This window comes from Ochotona princeps, chromosome 21, assembly GCF_030435755.1.
Source record: "Ochotona princeps isolate mOchPri1 chromosome 21, mOchPri1.hap1, whole genome shotgun sequence".
In the NCBI taxonomy this organism is placed as follows: Eukaryota; Metazoa; Chordata; class Mammalia; order Lagomorpha; family Ochotonidae; genus Ochotona; species Ochotona princeps.
In genome coordinates this window covers 9,058,515-9,078,363 of record NC_080852.1, presented here as the reverse complement: position 1 = coordinate 9,078,363, position 19,849 = coordinate 9,058,515, and the positions used below count along the sequence as shown (strand labels likewise).

The window sequence follows — 19,849 nt, the reverse complement described above, 5'->3', positions numbered from 1 at the left end:
TTGAGTTGAAATGGAAATATCACCAGTAGGAAGGAGAAAAAAAATGAGAAACGGTAAGCAATATTATCACAGCATTATTTATCATACACATTAGGACCAAAAATAGTCAGGAAAGAATGAGCACTGTGTCATTCTCTCCCAGTCTTTAACCTTGCAAAAGGTTGTTGAGTTCTCAGATAGGATAACAGGAGTCAATACAAGCAGCTTTAATAGGGAAGCGCCTTTCGCTCCTTGTGGACATGCAGAATTAATACTTCATAATTATAATAATAAAAGTCCACTTTCGCCTGATTTAGAAGGCTACATCTTATTTTATTAAGCCCTTCCAAAAATCCTTCTATTTTTGGCTCTGAGAGGCATGGCTCTGCTGTGGAAAAGCAAAAGACATTTTACGCACAATTTTCCCTCTACTAGAAAGAGGTATATTGTGCCCTTCAGTGAACATAAAATTGATATTATCATCTCTAAGTTTATATCTCACTACTTAACCTTCAGATTAAAAGTTATTGGATTTGAATGACTAAAAAGACATCATGTCACCTTCCCCTCGATGCAGAGTGACAGAAGTTGGGGATGAGACGAGGTCTGGTGATAAAAACACAAAGCCAGTGAGAGACCCTGACACTGACAATTCACTTGGGCTTATATTGGTGATCAACAGAGGAATAAATGGGCTACTTTCAGATATTTGGCTGGAGTTGAATCTGTGTGAGGAATTTCTTTCAACTATTTCTTTAAGAAGCTGAGAGGCAGGTTGAAAAGGAGATCACCTATCTGCAAGTTCATTATGCAGGTGTCCACAAAGGCTGGAGCTGGGCCAGGTCAAAAATCAGGAACCATGAACTCAAACCAGGTTTCTCAAGTGCATGCCAGGAACCTCGTCCCTGGAGATTCACTGCTGCCTGTCCGGGTCTGCGTTAGCAAGCAGCTGGAGTCAGGAGCCGGAACTGAGTATGAAATGAAAGTACTGTGATACGGGACATGAGTGTCAGAACTGCAAAAATCATTTTACTGTGAATATAGTTGGAAAGGAGCAGCCCAGGGCTGGGCATGTGGCACAGCAGTGGAGGCACAGCTGGGACACTCCTCTGAAATATTGCAGTGCCTATCCTAGCTCCCTGCTAGTGCACACACAGTAGCACTCGGCTAGGTAGGGGCTGTGTTACTGTCATCTATGTCAGGGGGGCAGGCTGAGTTGCCGACTCCTGGTCAGCCTGGCCCAGTTCTCATGACTGCAGGCATCTGGGGAGTGGGGCAGCAGAAGGACATCTCTGAGCCTCTCTGCCTTTCAAATAAATAAAGGAAAAATGTAAAGGAGTAGTTTAACAGGTTATAATACAGTTAACTAAAGGAGAAACTCATGGTTATGAAAATTTTTTTTTAATTCCTATCTCTTCCACACTGGTATTCCCATTCTCAGTTTATGTGTAAGCTAGTCCCTTTACACGGATTAAAGAGAAGAGCACAGGTGAGCCCCAGCCTCCCTTCTCTACCCACGGCTCAACTTCAACACGCACACAACAGCGGCTTTGCATCCCCCGGCAGTTTAATCTATACCTCCTAGGTGAGTCTTCCAATAGCACTAGCTGTTTAATAATTACACATTGTATTTTTCCAACAAAAGAAGCACAACATGCACCCCCCCCACCTGAAAAACAAATTCATTCTAAGAAGCTTGTGTCAATATAGAACAAAGACCTTATCAAGAATCTAACTTGGTAGTTTTGTTCTCTCCAAGAGATAAGCCCATTCCATGATCAATAGGAACACAGGGCGTTTATCAGCACTTCCCATGTGACTTTGAGAAGATATACTCATTAGTAACTGCTAAAGGCCAAGGGGAAATTACTTGATAACTTTAATCCGAATAAACACATACAATCAAAAGAAGCAGATTTAACCATATGAGAAGATGTCTTATAAAAAAAAATTTAAAGCACTTTCTAAAAAGGACTTTTCCAAAATGTCCACGCCATTCCAGCTCCAATTCTGCCTTTCTTCCTGTGCCCAGCGGCCTTCTGGTGGTAGGTAAGACAGGAGCCCAGGCACTCTCCCACCCATACCCCTGTGGTTTGGTCTACAAGGGCCCCCACAGTCAACTGTACTAGAGGCAATCCTGGGTCTCCCTTGACTTTTTAGGATCTTGCAAAAGACTTTTGATTTTTCAACATTCCCCTCAACCATCTCTTCTTTAGCTGTTTCCTCTCTCCACCTGTTCTATTCACTCTATTCCAGGAAGTGAGCTACATTGAGTACCACCGCTGTATGCTGGGGAAACAGGCATCAAAGATCAAGTCGCTGGTGGGACTTCCAGCTGACTAAGGACTCTGACGTAGAAGCGCAAGGAGCAACAAGGTCACCAGCAGCACGCCAATGATGAGAAGGGGCTAGGGTCAGTGACCGTTGACCCGATGCCAGGCCAATGGCGACAGTCTCATCAGGGTGCTCATCTCTTAGGGTTCTCTTCCCTTCCAAGCCAGAACAGCTCCACCTTCTCATTTGCCTCACTCTTCCTCCTCCAGTGGCGGCCCTTCCTTTTTCCTTGGCAGCTTCCACTAGTTCAAAAAGCCAAGCACCTTACCCTCTAGTCACTGTCTCACAGCTCCCGAAAGTACCCTGCAGGCTGCCGTGGGATAAACCAAGTTGTTCTGCCATTTCTCCTCAACAACCATGCATCAGTTTGGCCCCCACATTCCTATCCACAAAGTGGTGTTTGGTAAATACTCATTGAGTGAATGCATAAAAAAAGAGAGAAAGAAAAAAAAAAGATTTCAAGAAATCCAAAACTCAGAAACAATGCTAATATAGCTTGAGTATCCCGTATCTAGAAATACTTGGGAACAGAAGTTTATAGAAATTCTTAAATGTTTAGGAATCATGAATATTAGCATAGACTGCATGCCTAATCTCCAAATCCCAAATCCGAAACACATTGTAAAAATCTGAAAAGTACCCAAAATCCAAAACTTTTGGTTTTGATCACATACGAATGCTTTGATCACATAAGTTTGCTCAGACAGAAAAATTTAGCTTTCTTGGACTTCAATTTAAGAATACTGCACTAGTACTTGGTTCCCAATTAGGCACAGTTTTCTGTTTTCTTTATTTTTTAATATTTTATTTACTTGGAAGGCAAAATGAGACAGACAGAATCCTTCGTCTACTGGTTCACTTCTTCAAATGGCTGCAACAACCCGGGGCTGGGCCAGGCTCAGCCAGGAGCCAGGAACTCTAACTGGGTCTCACAGGTGTGTGGCAGGAACCCAGGTACTCAGGTCATGCTGCTGCTTTTCCAGCCACACTGGCAGGGAGCTGCACTGGAAGCAGGGCAGGCAGACCTGCAAAAGGCCCTCAGATCCGGGATGCCTGTGTCGTGTGCTGGGGCGTTCCTCACTATGCCACAGTGCCAGGCCCAGGAACACTTCTGTTAACTTACTGGGAGTGATGCTGGGCCAAGGTCAGTTTGGGGAACTGTCTTCACCCATCTCTGTGAGAGTGGGAGGATAACAATGAATCGTATTTCTATGAACCATCAAGCTCAGCATTTCGCAAAGAGCCTGTGGAATGTTATAAGTAGCACTTCATAATTACAATAGGTTTGAGTTCAAAGACAAAGCGATGAAAAGGAACTTTGCCATGAGGAGTTCCATTCCCTACATAAACTTCCTTCTTGGGGCTTTGTGAGCTACTTGCATTTAGATTGCTATTCTTGCGTGTCATAAGAGCAGTCACCCTGTAACCCTTTTTATCAAGTCATCTGTGCTCTGCCTAAAGTACACTAGACTCCATCACGCTGCTATAGGTTCACGTTACACAAACATTCCAATTCTGCCTGCTCAGCGCTGCTTGTCAATAACCGAGCTGCTTGCAAAACAGTAGAGGTGGTTGTCTGCCATCAGAACACAGATAGGAACCTGCGAATTTTGCAAAAACAAACCCTGCAATCGCTGGGGCTAAACTGTCAACAAATTACCATGAAAGTAAGTCATAACCCCTGAAAGTTCGGAAGGAGATGCTTAGATTAGACGAGAGCGAGGGGATTGTGTGGCATTTTTTAAAGTGATGAGGAGGAGGATTTTCATTAGCTCACAGGTTAAAATTACCTTTGCAACAGGGTTCCCGTCATTCATAATGAAACATGGCATGTGCGTTTCTAGTATCACACTCTCTCATGTACATGGGTCTTCTGCCTTTTTTGTTTCCCCTGTCCCTTTAATTTTCAATAGAGAGACTAATGACACACCACAATTTAGTAATCAAAACAACTTCATACAAGGCTGGCGTTGCAAGTTACATAAATCTTTGACAGCAACCTGCCTGGTAGAAGGCAGGTCTAAACTGAGAACTGAATTTTAACAAGTGGGTTGAAATGTGCCTTTGCTAGAAATAGCGACCGGAGAAATTATGAAAAAGCGTGTGGTGGTGCTGGGGTGGGTGGGGGGTGTTATTGTTGTGGCTGTACTTCTTTATTTGTCAAAATTATCTGAAGTCCTGTCTCAGTTTTGTTTCAGTTTGTATGATTATCACCAACATTTTGGTGGCATTGGTTTCCTAACAATAATTTGTGGGCACGATGGTATTCCCATAATATTTGAACATCTTCCACAGCAGTCTACCTCAACAAGGTCAATCCTTTACAATTACAGCCGAGTTTTTACCCACCAGCCAAGGGAAGGGCTGGCCTCCATCACAGTACTGGACCCCAGGAGGGCACTTAGTGCATATTTACAATACCTCGTCTATTCCCCATTCTGAAAGCTTCCTTTGTACCACATGGAGGGTGAGGACCATCTTTTCTGGCCAAGAAGCCTCAAAAGACACATATTAAATCCACTGCAGTTTGAGGGCCTTTCTAACAGAGACCACTTTCTAACAAAGACACCTGACCCTGTCCCCATTCACCCTGCATCACCTGTGACACTTCCTAGGAGGAGACAAACAAGACCAAGGAGGGCCCTGAAATTTCAGAGTTCCTTAAAGCAATGTGGCTGGTAGGAAGCTAAGGGATGGCTCCTTTCAGACACAGAGGGAGCAAAGCAACTGGAAGTGCTCATAGCACAGCCTCCTCTTCTTGTCCAACACCCGCCAGCAATTTCACCAACAAACTCTAACAACATCTTGGAAGCAAAGAGTATCTACTAAAGACAAAAGGAAGAAGAATCTGCTACCTACTCACCCCCTATCAAACACAGACACATTAGCTCTTATACAAGGATCCCCAGGTATCCACAAAAGGATGCTTCCAAGAGCCCCTTGCCAATACCAAAATCCACCGATGCTTCATTCCCTTCCAGAAAATGTGGTAGGATTTGCAACATCTTCCTGGGTACTTTACATCACCTACTGATTAGTGCTAGGACCTGACATATATAAAACGTGAGGCAAACAATTAGTGTGCTATATTATTTAGGCAATAAAGAGAAGCAAAGTTGGAATGTGTTCATTATAAATGCCATCTTTTTCTCTGCAGAACTTTTTTTTTTTTTACAAACTCACATGGCTAAGTCTGCAGCAGGTGCACCACCCAACTCTTCATAGCAGCCACTGTAATTCCATTTCTCACGTTTCAAGATCCACGGGATACATAGTCATGATTCTTCCAGGTTCCTCTGATACTGTCCTTCCTGTCTCCTCTTTGAACATATCACACCTAAATTCCACTTCTTTGAGCTTCCAGTCCTGTACACAGACTGGTCTTTAACCTCCCTGAATGTCTCGTTAGCAATATTCCATCCAGTGGCTCCTCCTCCTTCCCTCCCAGGATTTTGATAAGAGAATCCCACTGTGCTCTGGCCTTCTCTTACTAGTCCTTTAACATTTTCTCTCTTTATTTTACAATGTTAACTTGAAACAAATGCACAGCCACTCACATCAAAAGGTACAACATCTGGGCCCAGCATAATGGCTCAGCAGCTAAATTCTCACCGTGTGTGTGCGGCAATCCCATTTGGGTGTAGGTTTAGGTCCCGACTGTTTCACTTCTCATCCAGCTCCCTACTTGTGGCCTGTGAAAGCAATAAAGAATGGCCTAAAACCTTGGCACCCTGCACCCATGTGGCAGACCTGGAAGAATCTCCTGGCTTTGGCTTTGACTGGCTCAGTTCCAGCTGTTGTGGCTACCTGGGGAGTGAACCAGTGGATGGAAGATCTTTCTCTGTTTTTCCTTCTCTGTGAATCTGCCCTTTCAATAAAAATAATGAATAAATCTCTTTTTTTAAAGGTACAACACCTTAAATCAAATGTCAAAGAAGCTATGAGAAGCAAAACACTTCATTTGTCCATATTTCCTAAATATATAAACGCATACATACTCCCCAAATGCTCAAATTCCAAATATAGCTAATTTCTTGATTTTACATCTTTGTCATGTATGCCTGAAAACTGCCCCCTTCACAGGAAGTGACAGACATGGTTCAAAACCACACCAGCCAAAGCTCTCTCAAAGCTGACTTGCAGACAATAAAACGACAGGTGGCACCAGAAAAAAAGCCCAAAACAAAAATAAAAAAACACCCCTCATTAAAGAGAATAGTAAGAGATAGCTGTTTTATTTAACAGCTATTCATTTTTATTGAATAAACATTTTCTAGTATGCATTCTGTTAATTGACCTGACAGCATATGCTGTATATGGCGAAACTTCTAAACATTATGCTCTATGTAATATGCTTATCTGAAAAAGCTCTCATTTGCAGCAATATGGAAATAAAATTCTGCTTTCTAAAATTCAAGACTTTTAAAATGCATTAATCCACACAGTTTATGAAATTGCTCTGGACATTTTAAAATCCCTTCTTTGGGGGAGAAAAAAAAAAAAACGTTTAGTAATTGGTAATAGTATTTGTTGCTGAGTTTCATAATGGACTGGTGCACATCCAGTCCAGAAGTTTTACAGACATAGCAATGGTGCAGGCATAATAGGAAATAAAAAGCAGTTATGGTATTGGGTAAAGAATTACTCAATGGCTAAAAGAAAATGTTCAGAAAGTCTATCAAATTATATGATTAGAAAACTATTGTTATAATAGTTTCATGGCATAGATATAAATAGAGTTGAAACATCACAGAGATAATCCATTTAGTTTGCAGGGAAGAAGACAATTTGGGAGTGTGCTGGGGGGCTCCTCCACCTCACGGCACCCCTCTCCTGGGCTGATGGCCTCTGAGTGATGAAGGCTCCAGCTGGCCCAGAATCCCCGACTCCACTACCTGAGGGACACGATGGAGCGATGTCCCTGGGCGGCACCCAGGGGGAACTGGAGAGCAGCCGCTCTGTCTCCAGCAGCCATTCATCTCCTAACAACTGCTGCCCTTGGGGGAGGACCAGCCCAAGGTTATCAGACACTGGGATTTTTCCAAGAGAAGAGGGAAAACGCAGATTCCTCTCATTTTTCTAGATTGTCAACTAATTTAAAGAAAAGAGAGAGAAAGAAAAAGCAACAACTCTGGACACACTTCAGCCAATCTACCAACCAAAGAGGACAGAATTCACACGCCTTGGTGAACTGCCACAGCCCTCCACACCGCTCAGGGCATTTTCTGTAGTTTGTGATCACCTCTGATAATATGGAGCAAATATGGGGTGTAGGTACTGATTTTAAATTCCGGCACTAGGTAAACACCCCCACCCCAAATTCACATCATCAATGATGGCCCTAGGGCCACCGGGAGAGCCTGTAACATTCAGCTGGACCCAGAGCATAATTAACTCATTTTTATACCAAGACCCTTTAAGCCAGATCTTTGTGTTCCACGGACTTCTAACGTATTTTACAGTTCTAATTCCCTTCCACTGTCCTACATTCATCAAAGCTGTAACCCCTGTTGTCTTTGTACTATGGAATCAGAATGTGCCCCTGGCGAGGAATGGGGGAAAAGTCAACAGGAATTAAATTTCAGTGCAACTGTTTACTCAACTGTGGCCTGCAGTTATTGAAATTTTATCCATGGTTTTGTGTGACTACTGCAGTAATGAATTCAGCATGGCTGCGATTTTCTCACTGCTGGTATTCTCACTTCAAGTAAAAACCTGTAGAATAAAAATGACGAAAACAACCACGTCCACCCTGTGATGTTCCTATTTCTCCAAACAGCTTAATTGCTGCAGTTGCCGGTCTGCAAGAAAACTTGGAGAACTTGAGTCCTGTGCAATGTTTTCAGATCCCGGGGCTTTTGCTATTTCATCCCCTTCCCCAGCAGCCAGTTAGGAGCCTGATAAGATACTTATGGGAGGCAAAGCGTTGTCAATATTTTATTTTAAAAGGCCCAAAGAGGCTTGCTACCCACAATGACTGCCGTTGTAGCGTCCATGGACGAAGCCAGCTGTTTTCTTTTATCTGAAACCTTATCAATGGCAAATACAAATAAACCTGACAGCAAATATTAAAGAAGAGTTATGAAATACGGTTAAAATCAGTTTCTTGACCTTTATATCAATAACCCATAACAATAAATTTTCCAAAGTGGTCACAGCCAAGGTAAAGAGGGAAGATGTGGATAACTAATCTGGTCCCTGATACTGTTTAAGGAAGCTGCTGCCGAAATGGGCCTTTTGTAACTTTCTCGCCTGCAGCTAATTTGCGACTGCTATTCTTGCTGTGTGTTATGTTCTTCTGATGACACGGCGTGCATGGGAGGATTTTGAGCTGACTTATGCTTTGCAATTCGGAGTGATTATTGGTTCTTCAAGTAAAATCCTAAAGTTTGTGTCAGTTAACATACTCCTGATACTAACTATTCGCATTCATGCCACATCAGTCAATCACCCGATCTCCACTGCTCCACAAAGTAGTAGTTGATCTTGACCTCTCCCGGCAAAGCCAGACGACAGCACTCTAAAACACCGTGTGTTCTCCATGTAACCATTAATAGTTGAGAGTGTCACCTATGTCAGCACAAATACGTGGTGTCCTGTTTACAGCTAGATTTGGTTAAAAACCTCATTTGTTAGCATTTAGCCTCTTGCACAAATTTACACGCATAACATCTAAACGTACACACATGCCAAACAAACGCATAAACCTCAGCTGACTGATGTGAGGCTCACTGTGCTGGCACAAGCAGTGTGGGAAGCCAGTGCAGGTGAGATTCCATCACTTGTAGGAACTTCTTGGAATTCAAACCTGGGCTGGTTCTGCTTTCAGTTCTTTCTTGACTCAACAAACTGTACAGATCTCATGTTCTACCTCTTCGTAATGGGTTACTATTCCAATGACTTCTGATATTTATAAAAATGTTTCGCCTGAAGAAAATTACAGATGCTTCACAGCCTTCCAAAAGCTATATCCCTAACATAAGAAGGGGATCCCTAGGCGTTCCCGAGATACAGACTCCAAGGAAGAGGTCTGAGAAATCATTTGTCTCTCTTGCTCCATTACTACTAATTTCTGAGTCTTTCAGAAAGATCCTCTCTTCCCACCCACCTGTTTCCACAATGGCATCTTAACTGTGTGCTAAATGAAGTTAGTGATGATACTGGGATGGAAACCATTCATGAGCATTAACAGAAATTCCTATTTCCTGACTCCCAGTCTTAGGAAACAGAGCCAGTCCTGAAACAGATATTACTTACTTATTTGAATTTTCCTGAGCCCCTGCCAACACAACACTATTTCCTGGGTCACCTTTATTTATCATTAAGAAATATTTCACCAGTCACTCACAGGTATCCATTGACCTACCTATAAAAAGTATGTTCCAACTTACCTGCATTTCTGAGAGGCCTCATTAAGACACGGTTTAAAACATGAATACCAACTGCCACACGAATACCAGAAACATGTAAAACACTCCATCACTAAGTTCCTATGGCAGTGGGAAGCATTTTCCTACTCCGACACCTGCTTTGAGCATTCCACTTTGTTTCTGTTTGGGTCTACTCTCCTTATTTACTTTCCCTTTTCTCTTTCGTGCCCCTTACTTCCTATTCTGTTTTCTTTCTTATAAGGCTGCTGCCCATTTTTGTTTGATTTCCTTTGTCTTTTAATTATAAAGCACCAGAAACTATGCTCCACAGAGCAGTTTTATGTACAACAGTTAAGGTTAGGTGACACGTTTAAGGACGCATCGGACAGAGACCCAGTCCAGCTTAGTCTCCAAAATCTTGCCCCATAAAGGACTTCCAACACCTCCAACTGGAAATCCATCCTTTTTACAAGCCACTAGGACACCCAGAGGATGACTGGTTTAGTTGATGCCACTGACAGTGAATAGGCAGACAGGTGCATGGCTGAGTGTGATGCTCACACCCACCTCCCTCCCGCCACCCTGGACTCCAAGGTCAAGTACCTGTTGCTGCTGCTGCTGCTGCTGCTGCTGCTGCACGTGGGCGAGGTCAGCCGAGCCGATGTCCACAGCGGGCGTCTCCCCGTTGGATCGGCCCTCCCGGAGACTACTGCACTCTAGCAAATGATTGCCGCTACTTGACCCATTCTGGATGGCTGAACCGTTGCTTTTTGTCTCAGTCCCAGATTCTTGCATCATGACTCAAAAACCTGAAACATTTTCAGATAGGGGGAAAAAAAAAGGCAGCTGTTAAAACAGTTGTTGTCCATAGGGAGGAGTGTGTTGACCTTAAATGTTGCCAAAACCTATAAGCAGTTGTCTCCGCCCCCCACTCAGTTTATCCCTCCTTCCTGGGTCGGTCTCCTCGGTTTAGGAGTCCTAATGTAAGTTCTAACAGAATTGTTTGAAACAGCTCACCGTTTTCTCTGGAGGAGAAAAATGAATGCTTTCAGGGGAACCTAGAATTCAGGATTTAATTTCACTGGTTAAGTCTGGTGAATTCGCCCAAATAACACAACACAAAACAAAACAAAAAACCATGTCATCCTATAGCACTGAATTTTAATTTTTTTGAGGCACTGCGTGGTGTTCATACTCTTATCTAATCCTCTTCCACCACAACGGGCAAGCATTTGGCCTGGTGTGTAATAGACCCTGGTCCGCAGCACAGTGCTCTCCTAGTCCTGCTTCCTGCAGCACACAGTGGCACCAGATCAATGAACCAGGGTCCGGCCACCCACATGGGAGGCCCAGACAGAATTCCTGGCTCCCAGCTTTGGCCTGGCCCAGCATAAACCATTGTGGCCATTTGGGATATCAACCAGGTCAGAGCGCCAGTTCTTTCTATCTCAGGTTGTCCATCTGAATTGATTTAAAAAAATGTTTATTTACATACATGTGTGTGTACATACATGTATAAACTACTCCTGAAGCTCCATGTGTTAGAAGACGACACACATACATTACAAGGAAGCTCACCAAAGTAATTTGTGCTGAGAAACCTCACGGTCAACACCAAGGCATTGGAGACATTCTGACTCCTTGCAAGCACTGGAGGAGCCCAAACACTTCAAAGTTGGCCATTCCAACAAGACAGGCCCCTCTGAGAGAGGGGGCAGGGAAGCCTGCACTTCTCCAAAGTTAAATACATTCAGACTCTAATCTTTGTCTTAGGGTTTAATTTGTCCTGAGAAATCCCATTCAAAGGTAGCTCTTTCTCCAGCTAGATTGCTGATCTTTAGTTTGGCATAAGTCCTGAAGGGTCTAGCCCTTTATTATATTAAATTTAAAACTGGAAAAAAAAATCTTGCCTAGACAGACCTAACTATAGGCCTGAATTTAAAAGCACTGAATACCTCATGTGGAAAACAACATACAAGAGTAGCTAGAGAATAACTGTGTGTAATACATTTCACTGTTACTTCGAGGACACAGAATTGTTCACCCGGGGAGTCAATTTAGCTCCTGGCTCGGTAAAGGCTTCCAAATGTGACAAAAGACAGGTAATTTGCTATTGTCAAGCGCTGTCACCTATCAGTTGCCAAGGAGGGGGGTCCTGCATCTGCATACCCAACCCCCCCATCTGACCACAACGGCCACCCCAGTTTGCAGATGAGAAAACCAAGGCTCCAAGAGAGTGCTTCAACTTGGTCCACTCTAAACCACAGTCTGGGATGGTGGACTCGGGATTTAGACAAATTCCCCTTGGCGTTAGAGCTCCCAACCACGAGATGCTTTCTTAAAGCTGAGGTGAAGCGGAAGAAGGCAAAACCATGTAAATGACAGGGTCATACTCCGAGCTCCCACCTCGGACTTGGAAAGTTAGACTAACCAGCTGTCACCACGCAAGCTTGCAGCTCAGGCACCCAAGAGGAGAAATGCCTGAATAATGAAGACATGAATGTGAAAGCACCAATTCACAATAAAAAAGGACACAAAACTTTGAACACAAATTTGTTCCAATCATGGAAGAACCTGTGAAGGTACTTCAGAAAGATCCTAGAGAAGAATTTAAAAAGAATCATATTTCTGGTGCAAACAAATGCACAGATTTTTAAGATAAAGGCACATTTTCCACGAGCTTTTAAAGACCCCCTTATACACATAGTATATACACCCCCTTATGCATATAGTGCTGCATAGTTCTCCCCCAAACATCACATATGTGACAACAGGGCAATTCAAACACTCTGGAAATATTTAGACCAAGTTGCCTTTTCACTGAAAATTGATTTGCTTCTGGTTTTTGAAGACTTGCACAAAAACACGACGCAGGCATTCAAAGGGAAACAATTCCCATTTTTCTTCATTTCCTTCTATGTGTCACATGGGCCAACCTGACTATAGACTCCATCAACCCGCAAGACATCTATTTTTCTAACTTAATCCAATTCTGAAGTGGATTAGACATGGAATCTTTGTTAACAGGTGGGAAACAGACACAGAAACAGCAGCTGATGGGAACTCATCTCTGTGGATCAGACTTTGCAGAAATCATGATCCTTTAAACATGGTAACTCCTCGCAGTCTTGCTAGCAAAGAATCCACCAAAACAACAACCTCCCTAACTGGACCCACCTGTAGAATGGCCTTCAGTCTAGCAATATGCTGGTGAAGACGTGTGTATCTCATATTGGAGTGCCTGGGCGGGGGGGGGGGGGGGGAGGTTTTCTGGCTCCAACATCCTATTCTAGCTTCCTGACATTGCAGAGCCTGGGAAACGGTGCAAACCCTCCACTCGCTGCTGTACTGAGTTCCCGGGGCTGACTGCTGTGGGCATGGGCCGCAGACGGGAGCTTTCTGTCTGTCTGTCTGTCTCAATCCATCTATTTTTGAGTGCATTCATAATTAATACAAAAGAGACTTCATGGCAGCATGACTACTGGACTCATTTCTAAAAACGAACTCATTTGTAAAAATCATCTATCTCGCCCTTCCCTGCCCCCTGGTTTCAGCTTCTCCTCAGGCTTGCCTATTTCCATGCCAGCTATAGAAAAGGCAGCGTTCCGACATCTGAGAGAATGATTGTCTTCCAGAAGTTGGCAAAGAAACCCATTTAATGCCTAGGGTATGTCAGAAGTATATTTACAGAAAAATAATAATTTTTTGTTTGGATTCCCCAAAGACAAAAACACTGCCTGTGCATCAGCTCTGTGCCTGTCTCAGGATGGCAGATAGTTAGCCAGCTAGGGAACAGAGCCGCAGGTAGAAGGCTGCTTCCAAACCACGTGACCATCCAGATCCCAGGCCTGGGAACAGGTGTCTAAGAGGCTGGCTGGGCTTTCATTTCCTTCGTTTGACACCATCCTGGTGGGTGGAGTCACACAATTTGATGAGAAGGCCCTGTTTTTGCTCCGTGCAGTTCCAATGCACAGTGCCAAGTCCTCCAGTACAAGTTTTTTAGGCACTGAGCCAAGCTTGGCTTGTGAATCAGGTTTGTGAAGAGTGCAGGCTTTGGGACCAAAATTGCATAAAGGATTATTTTTGGTCTAAGGATGTCCTTAATTAGTCAAGTGCTAGCAGTAGTATGTAGGTTGGAAGATTTAAAAATTCTCATAATCTCCCAAACCAATCAGAAGAAAACTGCTCTTTGAAAAGCACAAGTGAAAAATTCAGAGTGTCAGTGTCTAAGCAGGTTTCTAACAGTGGCCAGGCCAGCACTATGTCTACTGAACACCCCACGCAGCTCAACCAGCCCTTCTAGCCCTATCATGTGTCACACAGGGCAAAGCCCTTTGATGTACTTTTCAAACTCACAAGCCTAGGAGGAAGGTAATCCAGGGAAAGGTTATTCCCATTTTACAGATAAGAAAACTATGGCTCCACAGATGAAAGGATAGGTGGAGCCATAACTGTGCCCCCTTTTCGGATGGAAGCTCGTCCCTTTGAGGGATGATGTGGAGTTTGCAGTCTCCAGTGTCCTACACTAGGTGGTCAAGGTGTCAATCAGAGCAGAGAAAGTGGAGTCAATTCCACAGACAACAAGAGTGCAAGGTGCACAGAGAACACCGCAATACCAGAGCAGGGTGCGGGAGGACTTTTGACAAGCACTCGACTCCTTTTTCCCCAGAATCTTATATGACTGGAGTCATCCGAGAGCTAGTCGCGGGATGGAAGAGGCACCTGTCTCCCCTCCCACACAGCACAGCACTGTCCCTTCTTTGCTAGAAAGAAGCTGGCTGCAGTTATTCACTTTACAAAACGCCCCCTTCCCTGGGGGACCCGCTATAACCAACAAAGCTGCCTGACTCCATGACAAACCAAATAAGCAACACCGCAGAATCACCTGACCTACCTGGAAACCAAGGCATGGCACCTAGGGGACAGGTGTGGGGAGCTGCCGACCCCATGTATGAGGGGCCGCAAGATGGCGGCTGGCCGAGGGCCAGGAGGCGGGATTTGTCCCGCCAGTAGGCAAGCAGGAAGTCGCGGAGATAGGCTAATGCCTCCTCGCTGCAATTGCTGGCCTATCAGATAGTGCCCCGTGGACCCACGGGGAGAAGTGATTGGTGGAGAACAGTATATAAGCAACCCGCTTTCAGGAATAAACCTTTTCGTTCGGCTCATTCCCTTGCCTGCCTCTTTGGTTCGCCTGCTCCTTTCTGTCCGTTTGTGTATGTGTTTGTGTATGTGTTTGTGTTACTCTATCGTGTGTCGGTCGCGGTGGTGGTTCCTGTTTTTTTCCAGGCCCTGGAAATTCCTCGTCATTTTAGTGTCGCTGCAGGGCGGCGGCGACAAGCAGGGTCACGCCTTACCCACACCCACAGTGGAACCTGTTTCTGCCTTCAGCCAATGAGCAAGGCCTGTTATAGACACGCGATCCACCCAGTACAACCTGACAGAGGCTCATGCGCCACCATTGCACACGTGGCAGAAAGAAGTCAACATGGCCTCCACGTCAGGCTTGGCAACGCTCAGAGCTCCTGGTCGCACAGGTCAATTCTCCTGCCGCAGACTTGTAGAAAAGGGTAAAAGCTGCATTCAGCGGGCTTATTTGCTGTCACTGCCAACAGGGCTGTTCTCTGGAAGTATTCTGGAAAATTCATAATGTCCAGGCCAACGTATTTATAGTAAATTAAAGCAGTGCTTTATTATTATGATTATTTCCTTGGTTACAGTGTTGATGCTGAAAATTTAGGGAAAATAAAGCCTTTGTTATCATGCTTGTGAAAGGTTTTAAGCTAACAAAAAGTTCACTCTTGATTCCAGGGCAGTTAATTAAGGTTGACCAAGTCAGGCAGAAGTAAATTAACTTGGCTGATCAATTATTTATATGAAGCAGAATAAATGCCCTTAAAGAACTTGGGCTGTTCATGAAAGGATGTATAAATTAAACTAAACATAGTTTTGTAAAATATGTTTCTACTTCCACAGGGAGAAGAAGATCATGGTGAGATCACTTTTTAGGAAAAGGAAGAGAATGATTGCGTAGTCTTCCTTCATCCAAAACAAAAACAATTTCTCTTCCTCATTGTTTATCCATATGCAAGGGCAGAAGGAAAATGGAAGGCAGTTTTGAAGAGGTAACAGAAACTTGTAAGAGAAAAAGAGAAAGGGGTGAAAGATGGGAAAGGAGGGAGGGAAGAAGAGGATAGGGGAGGGAAAGAAAGAGGGAGAATGAGGGTAGGGGAGGAGAAGAGACGCAGTGTAAGAACTGAGAGGCTACGAGAACTTTATTGCTTTGCAAATCCTGAACATGTAGTTTTTAGTTTACCATAAGTGAACTCCACACAGTTTGTAGACAGGAAAACATAGGAGAGTCTAGCTAGCTATTTTAGTTCTAAGAAAAAGACTTTTTAAATACTCGTGTTACATCAAGGATCAAAATTTTCCATCACAGTACATGGAACATTCAGGAAAAAGAAAAGACAAATCTATCTGCATTAGGATACACAGCGTTCATTTACTTCTGGGTCTCATCAAGCAAACAAACTGGCTCCCTTAAAATGTACAAAGGGTTTCTTTGACGTGCCAATGCAAAATAAGTTTTGAGGAGTCAGGTGCAGTTTTACAGACTTTTTTTTAACCTAAGAGGCAAATGTTGGGTCATTAAAACACTCTCTTCTCTTCCTGCCCATGTGAGTATTACTTTATCGTGAAACAGAGATGGAAGCGAACAACAGAAAACATCCTAGACGAGAGGGCTTGTTTCCCAGCTCAAAGCACATGCCTTTGTTTATCTTATCTACTTGAAAGGCAGAGAGAAAGAGAGCGTGTTCATCTGTTGGCTGACTCCCCAAATGCCTGCAACAACCCAACAACCAGTTCTGGGCCAAGTTGAAGCCGGAAGCCAGGATCTCCATCCAGGTCTTCCACGTGGGTATAGCAGTGATATAACTAACTATGTGAGCCATCTCCTGCTGCCTTCCCAGGTACCCATTAGCAGGAAGCTAGAATGGGAAGCAGAGCTGGGACTCAAACCCAGGCCCTCTAACACAGGATGGCATCTGGCAGCATGCTACTTGAGCAGGTGGCAGGGAGCAATCACAAAGCAGACTTCAGGTAAAGGAAGCAGGAGAGGACATAGCAGCATGCAGAGGCCTCAGTGAGCCCTGAACCCAAGATGCAGAGCTCCTGTGCACAGGTGGGGCTGCACAGCACAATCCTGAAGGAACAAAGAGGGAGGAGAATGGGCAGAGGAAGACCACCCCCAAACACCGCCAACTGTTCTGCCACCCAGCAGAACGGCCACATGTGGTGAATGAGCCCCAGCAGGGCCCGGTCAGCTGTCTGTCCACTGCCTCCACAAGGAAGGTTCCCATTTCACAGAGAAATGACTCAAGAGTCGAGTTTAGGAAGAGAAGTCCAGTGTGCTGACCGTGTCATGGAGCCACCATCTTCCAGGACCAGATTTTCATAATTATAACAGAAAGGCGTAAATTTTCTAATGCATGGCAGTTCAAAAAGTAATCAAGGGAATGAGCCGGAGGGCTATTTTAATATATGCAAAGCTACTGACCCACAGTAAATGGGAGGTAAGCTACAATGAATGCAAAGTAATGCACACACACACTGAAGTCCTGCTCTGATGAGGGACGGCTAAAATTAACACCCAATTAATTTCTGAATTGACAAACAAATGAAACCCATAAATCTACTTTCTCATTAATTTTCCTGTGGTATAATTTAAAGCAGTAATATGAGGGCCAAAACTGAGCATTATCCATCATAAATATCAAAAAGATAGCACTGTAACACCATAAATTATGCATATTACCTGTTGTTAAAAATGATTTATGCATTATCAACTTGATCGTGCGCTTTGCATGTTTGGATCTACGCTTTAGGAAACATGATGTGTCATTCAGCATCAAGGAAGACATAGTTCAGGAATAAGGAAACTAACAAAAGCATAACTCTTTTTGAAGAGTAAAAACCAACAAAGCGCAAGTGGCTGTGTGGCCCTCAGGGAGATCAGGGCCACCTGGGACCAACTTGGGTCACAGAGGAGCAGAGGTTGAGATGGGAGCTCCATGGTCGGGAAGGGCAGGGCCTCCTCCAGGAAGGCCCCTGGTGGGAGCTCAGCCTCTGTGGTCCTAAGGACCAGGCTCTAACATAGGCCAGTGCAGGCAGTGCGAGAGCTCAGACACAGCGGTGGTATCTCAGCTGGCCAGGGGCAGTAGCTACCATTACAGGGACAGACAGAGGGAAGCAAGGAACTCTAAGTTGGCCAGGACATAGCAAAACAACGCTTACTTCTGATCACGTAATATGGTCCCACTCCTGCCTTTGGAAAAGGGGCAAAAACAGAAACTGGTCTGTACTGACTAAACCAAAAGCAGTTTCTGCTTATCGTTTAAATGAAAGCAGAGACATTCACATTAAAATAGTATCCTTCCCCACTTATCCACCTCCATTAGTTTGGCAAGAATTTTTAAAAAATGAATATGGACTGGCATCGTGGCACAGTGAGTTAAGATGTTGCCAGTGACACTGACATACACCCATCAGAGAGCTGGTTCGAGTCTTGGCAGTTCTGCTTCCAATTTGGCTTCCTGCTAACACACATGGGAAAGCAGCAGATGCTGGCCCAACTACTTGGGCCCCTGGCTCCCACAGAGGCGACCTGGATAGAGTCTGTGGCTCCTGGCCACAGCCTGGCTCAGCCCCCAGACACTGCAACCACTTGGGGGAGTGAACCAGTCCTCCTCCTCCTCCACCCGCCACTCTACCTTCCAAATAAGTATTTTTAAAAAGTAATCAACTAAATAAACACTGTGCCTAAAACTTTACTTTTAGGTACAGCTTGCACAAAACCAGAGTTTACTACACGATTGCTGAATTTTTGATGGGGTGACTAAACGACAGGAAAGAAGTTGAACTTCTTGTTCGAACAAGATCAAGATTTGCGCTAGCCACCAACTCTCTCTTTTTTTTTTTTTCATTTATTTCTTTATTTTTTATTTTTATTACAAAGTCAGATATACTGAGAGGAGGAGAGATAGAGAGGAAGTGGAGCTGCCGGGATTAGAACCAGCGGCCATATGGGATCAAGGCGAGGACCTTAGCCACTAGGCCATGCTGCCAAGCCCAAGCCACCAACTTTCTAAGGTACTTCAAAAAGTTTAGGAAAAACAGAATTCAGATTAAGTTTGTTTTAGTGCAGAGAAATGAGAAGCTCAAGTGTACCTTTCTTCCTAAGATTTTCTGTGAGCTTTTTGACTCTGGCTTTTGCAATGGTCTATTTGCTGCTCCTCTGGGCAGGTTACCCAGAAAGGAACTTAAGCCATTACATCATGTAGAGTCTTCATCAACACAGGTTTTGTCCCTGTCACTGAAAATGTAAATTTTATCAAGCAGCAGCAGCAACAACAACAACAACAATCACCCAATCCATGGTGAGCCTTTAACATACCTAAGGACCCTTCAGGTGGACCGGAAATGGGGATGGTTAATTTCCCTGTAATGCATGACTCAGAATGGAGTTGATGGAATAGGGGGTAATAAAACAATGTCTCCAGCAACAGTCTGGCTTCCTCTCTCTGCCAGGCTCTCAGGGTGCAGAGAGCACACTGCCCACATGAATGAGGGCTTTCTGAATTCCAGCACCAAGGTAGTAATGCTGCTCAGAGCATCTAGAAACATCTCACACTTAACTCTGTCTTAAAATGGCTTGGACCCCATAATCTTGATGAAACACCAGTGAAGGTAGCCCACAGGTCCCCTGCAACACACCCTCAGAAAACGCTAGATATCTGGCTTATATTTTTAGGTTTTCTGGAGACTGTTGGTCTGCACTGCTTTTCTCCTGGTGGTCAAGCCCTGCAGCACTGTCACTGCAACCACTGTGGCAAGCCAGAAAGACAGCAGTGGGTGGCTCCAGGACACAGAGCACACAGGAAGCGGCATACCCACTCCTTACCTGTGAATCGCAACTGGCTGGAATAATTCAATAGAGACCGAAAAGGCACTTTGCCAAGCCAGTGCAAGGCTGTTTGTTCTGCTACCAGGAAGCCTCCCAAGGTCAGGTGTGAGGGGGGCCAGGTGTTCTGGGGAGCCTCATGAAAAGGCAGTTTTTATAGAACCTGATCCACTTTAAGTGTGGCCTGGAGAAAGGCCTGCTCAAC

The 19,849-nt window shown here is 44.4% G+C and overlaps 1 protein-coding gene across 9 annotated transcripts in view; it reads right to left on the bottom strand.

The window, feature by feature from the left end:
- Positions 1 to 19,849, bottom strand: part of FOXP1 (forkhead box P1) — a 500,423-nt gene that overhangs the window by 224,994 nt on the left and 255,580 nt on the right. For all 9 annotated transcript variants that reach the window (XM_004581618.2, XM_058678860.1, XM_004581620.2 and 6 more), the window contains one exon: positions 10,287 to 10,492. In XM_004581618.2, coding sequence (XP_004581675.2) covers positions 10,287 to 10,481 — 195 coding nt within the window. In that variant the 5' untranslated portion in view covers positions 10,482 to 10,492. The remainder of the gene's footprint in view (positions 1 to 10,286; positions 10,493 to 19,849) is intronic.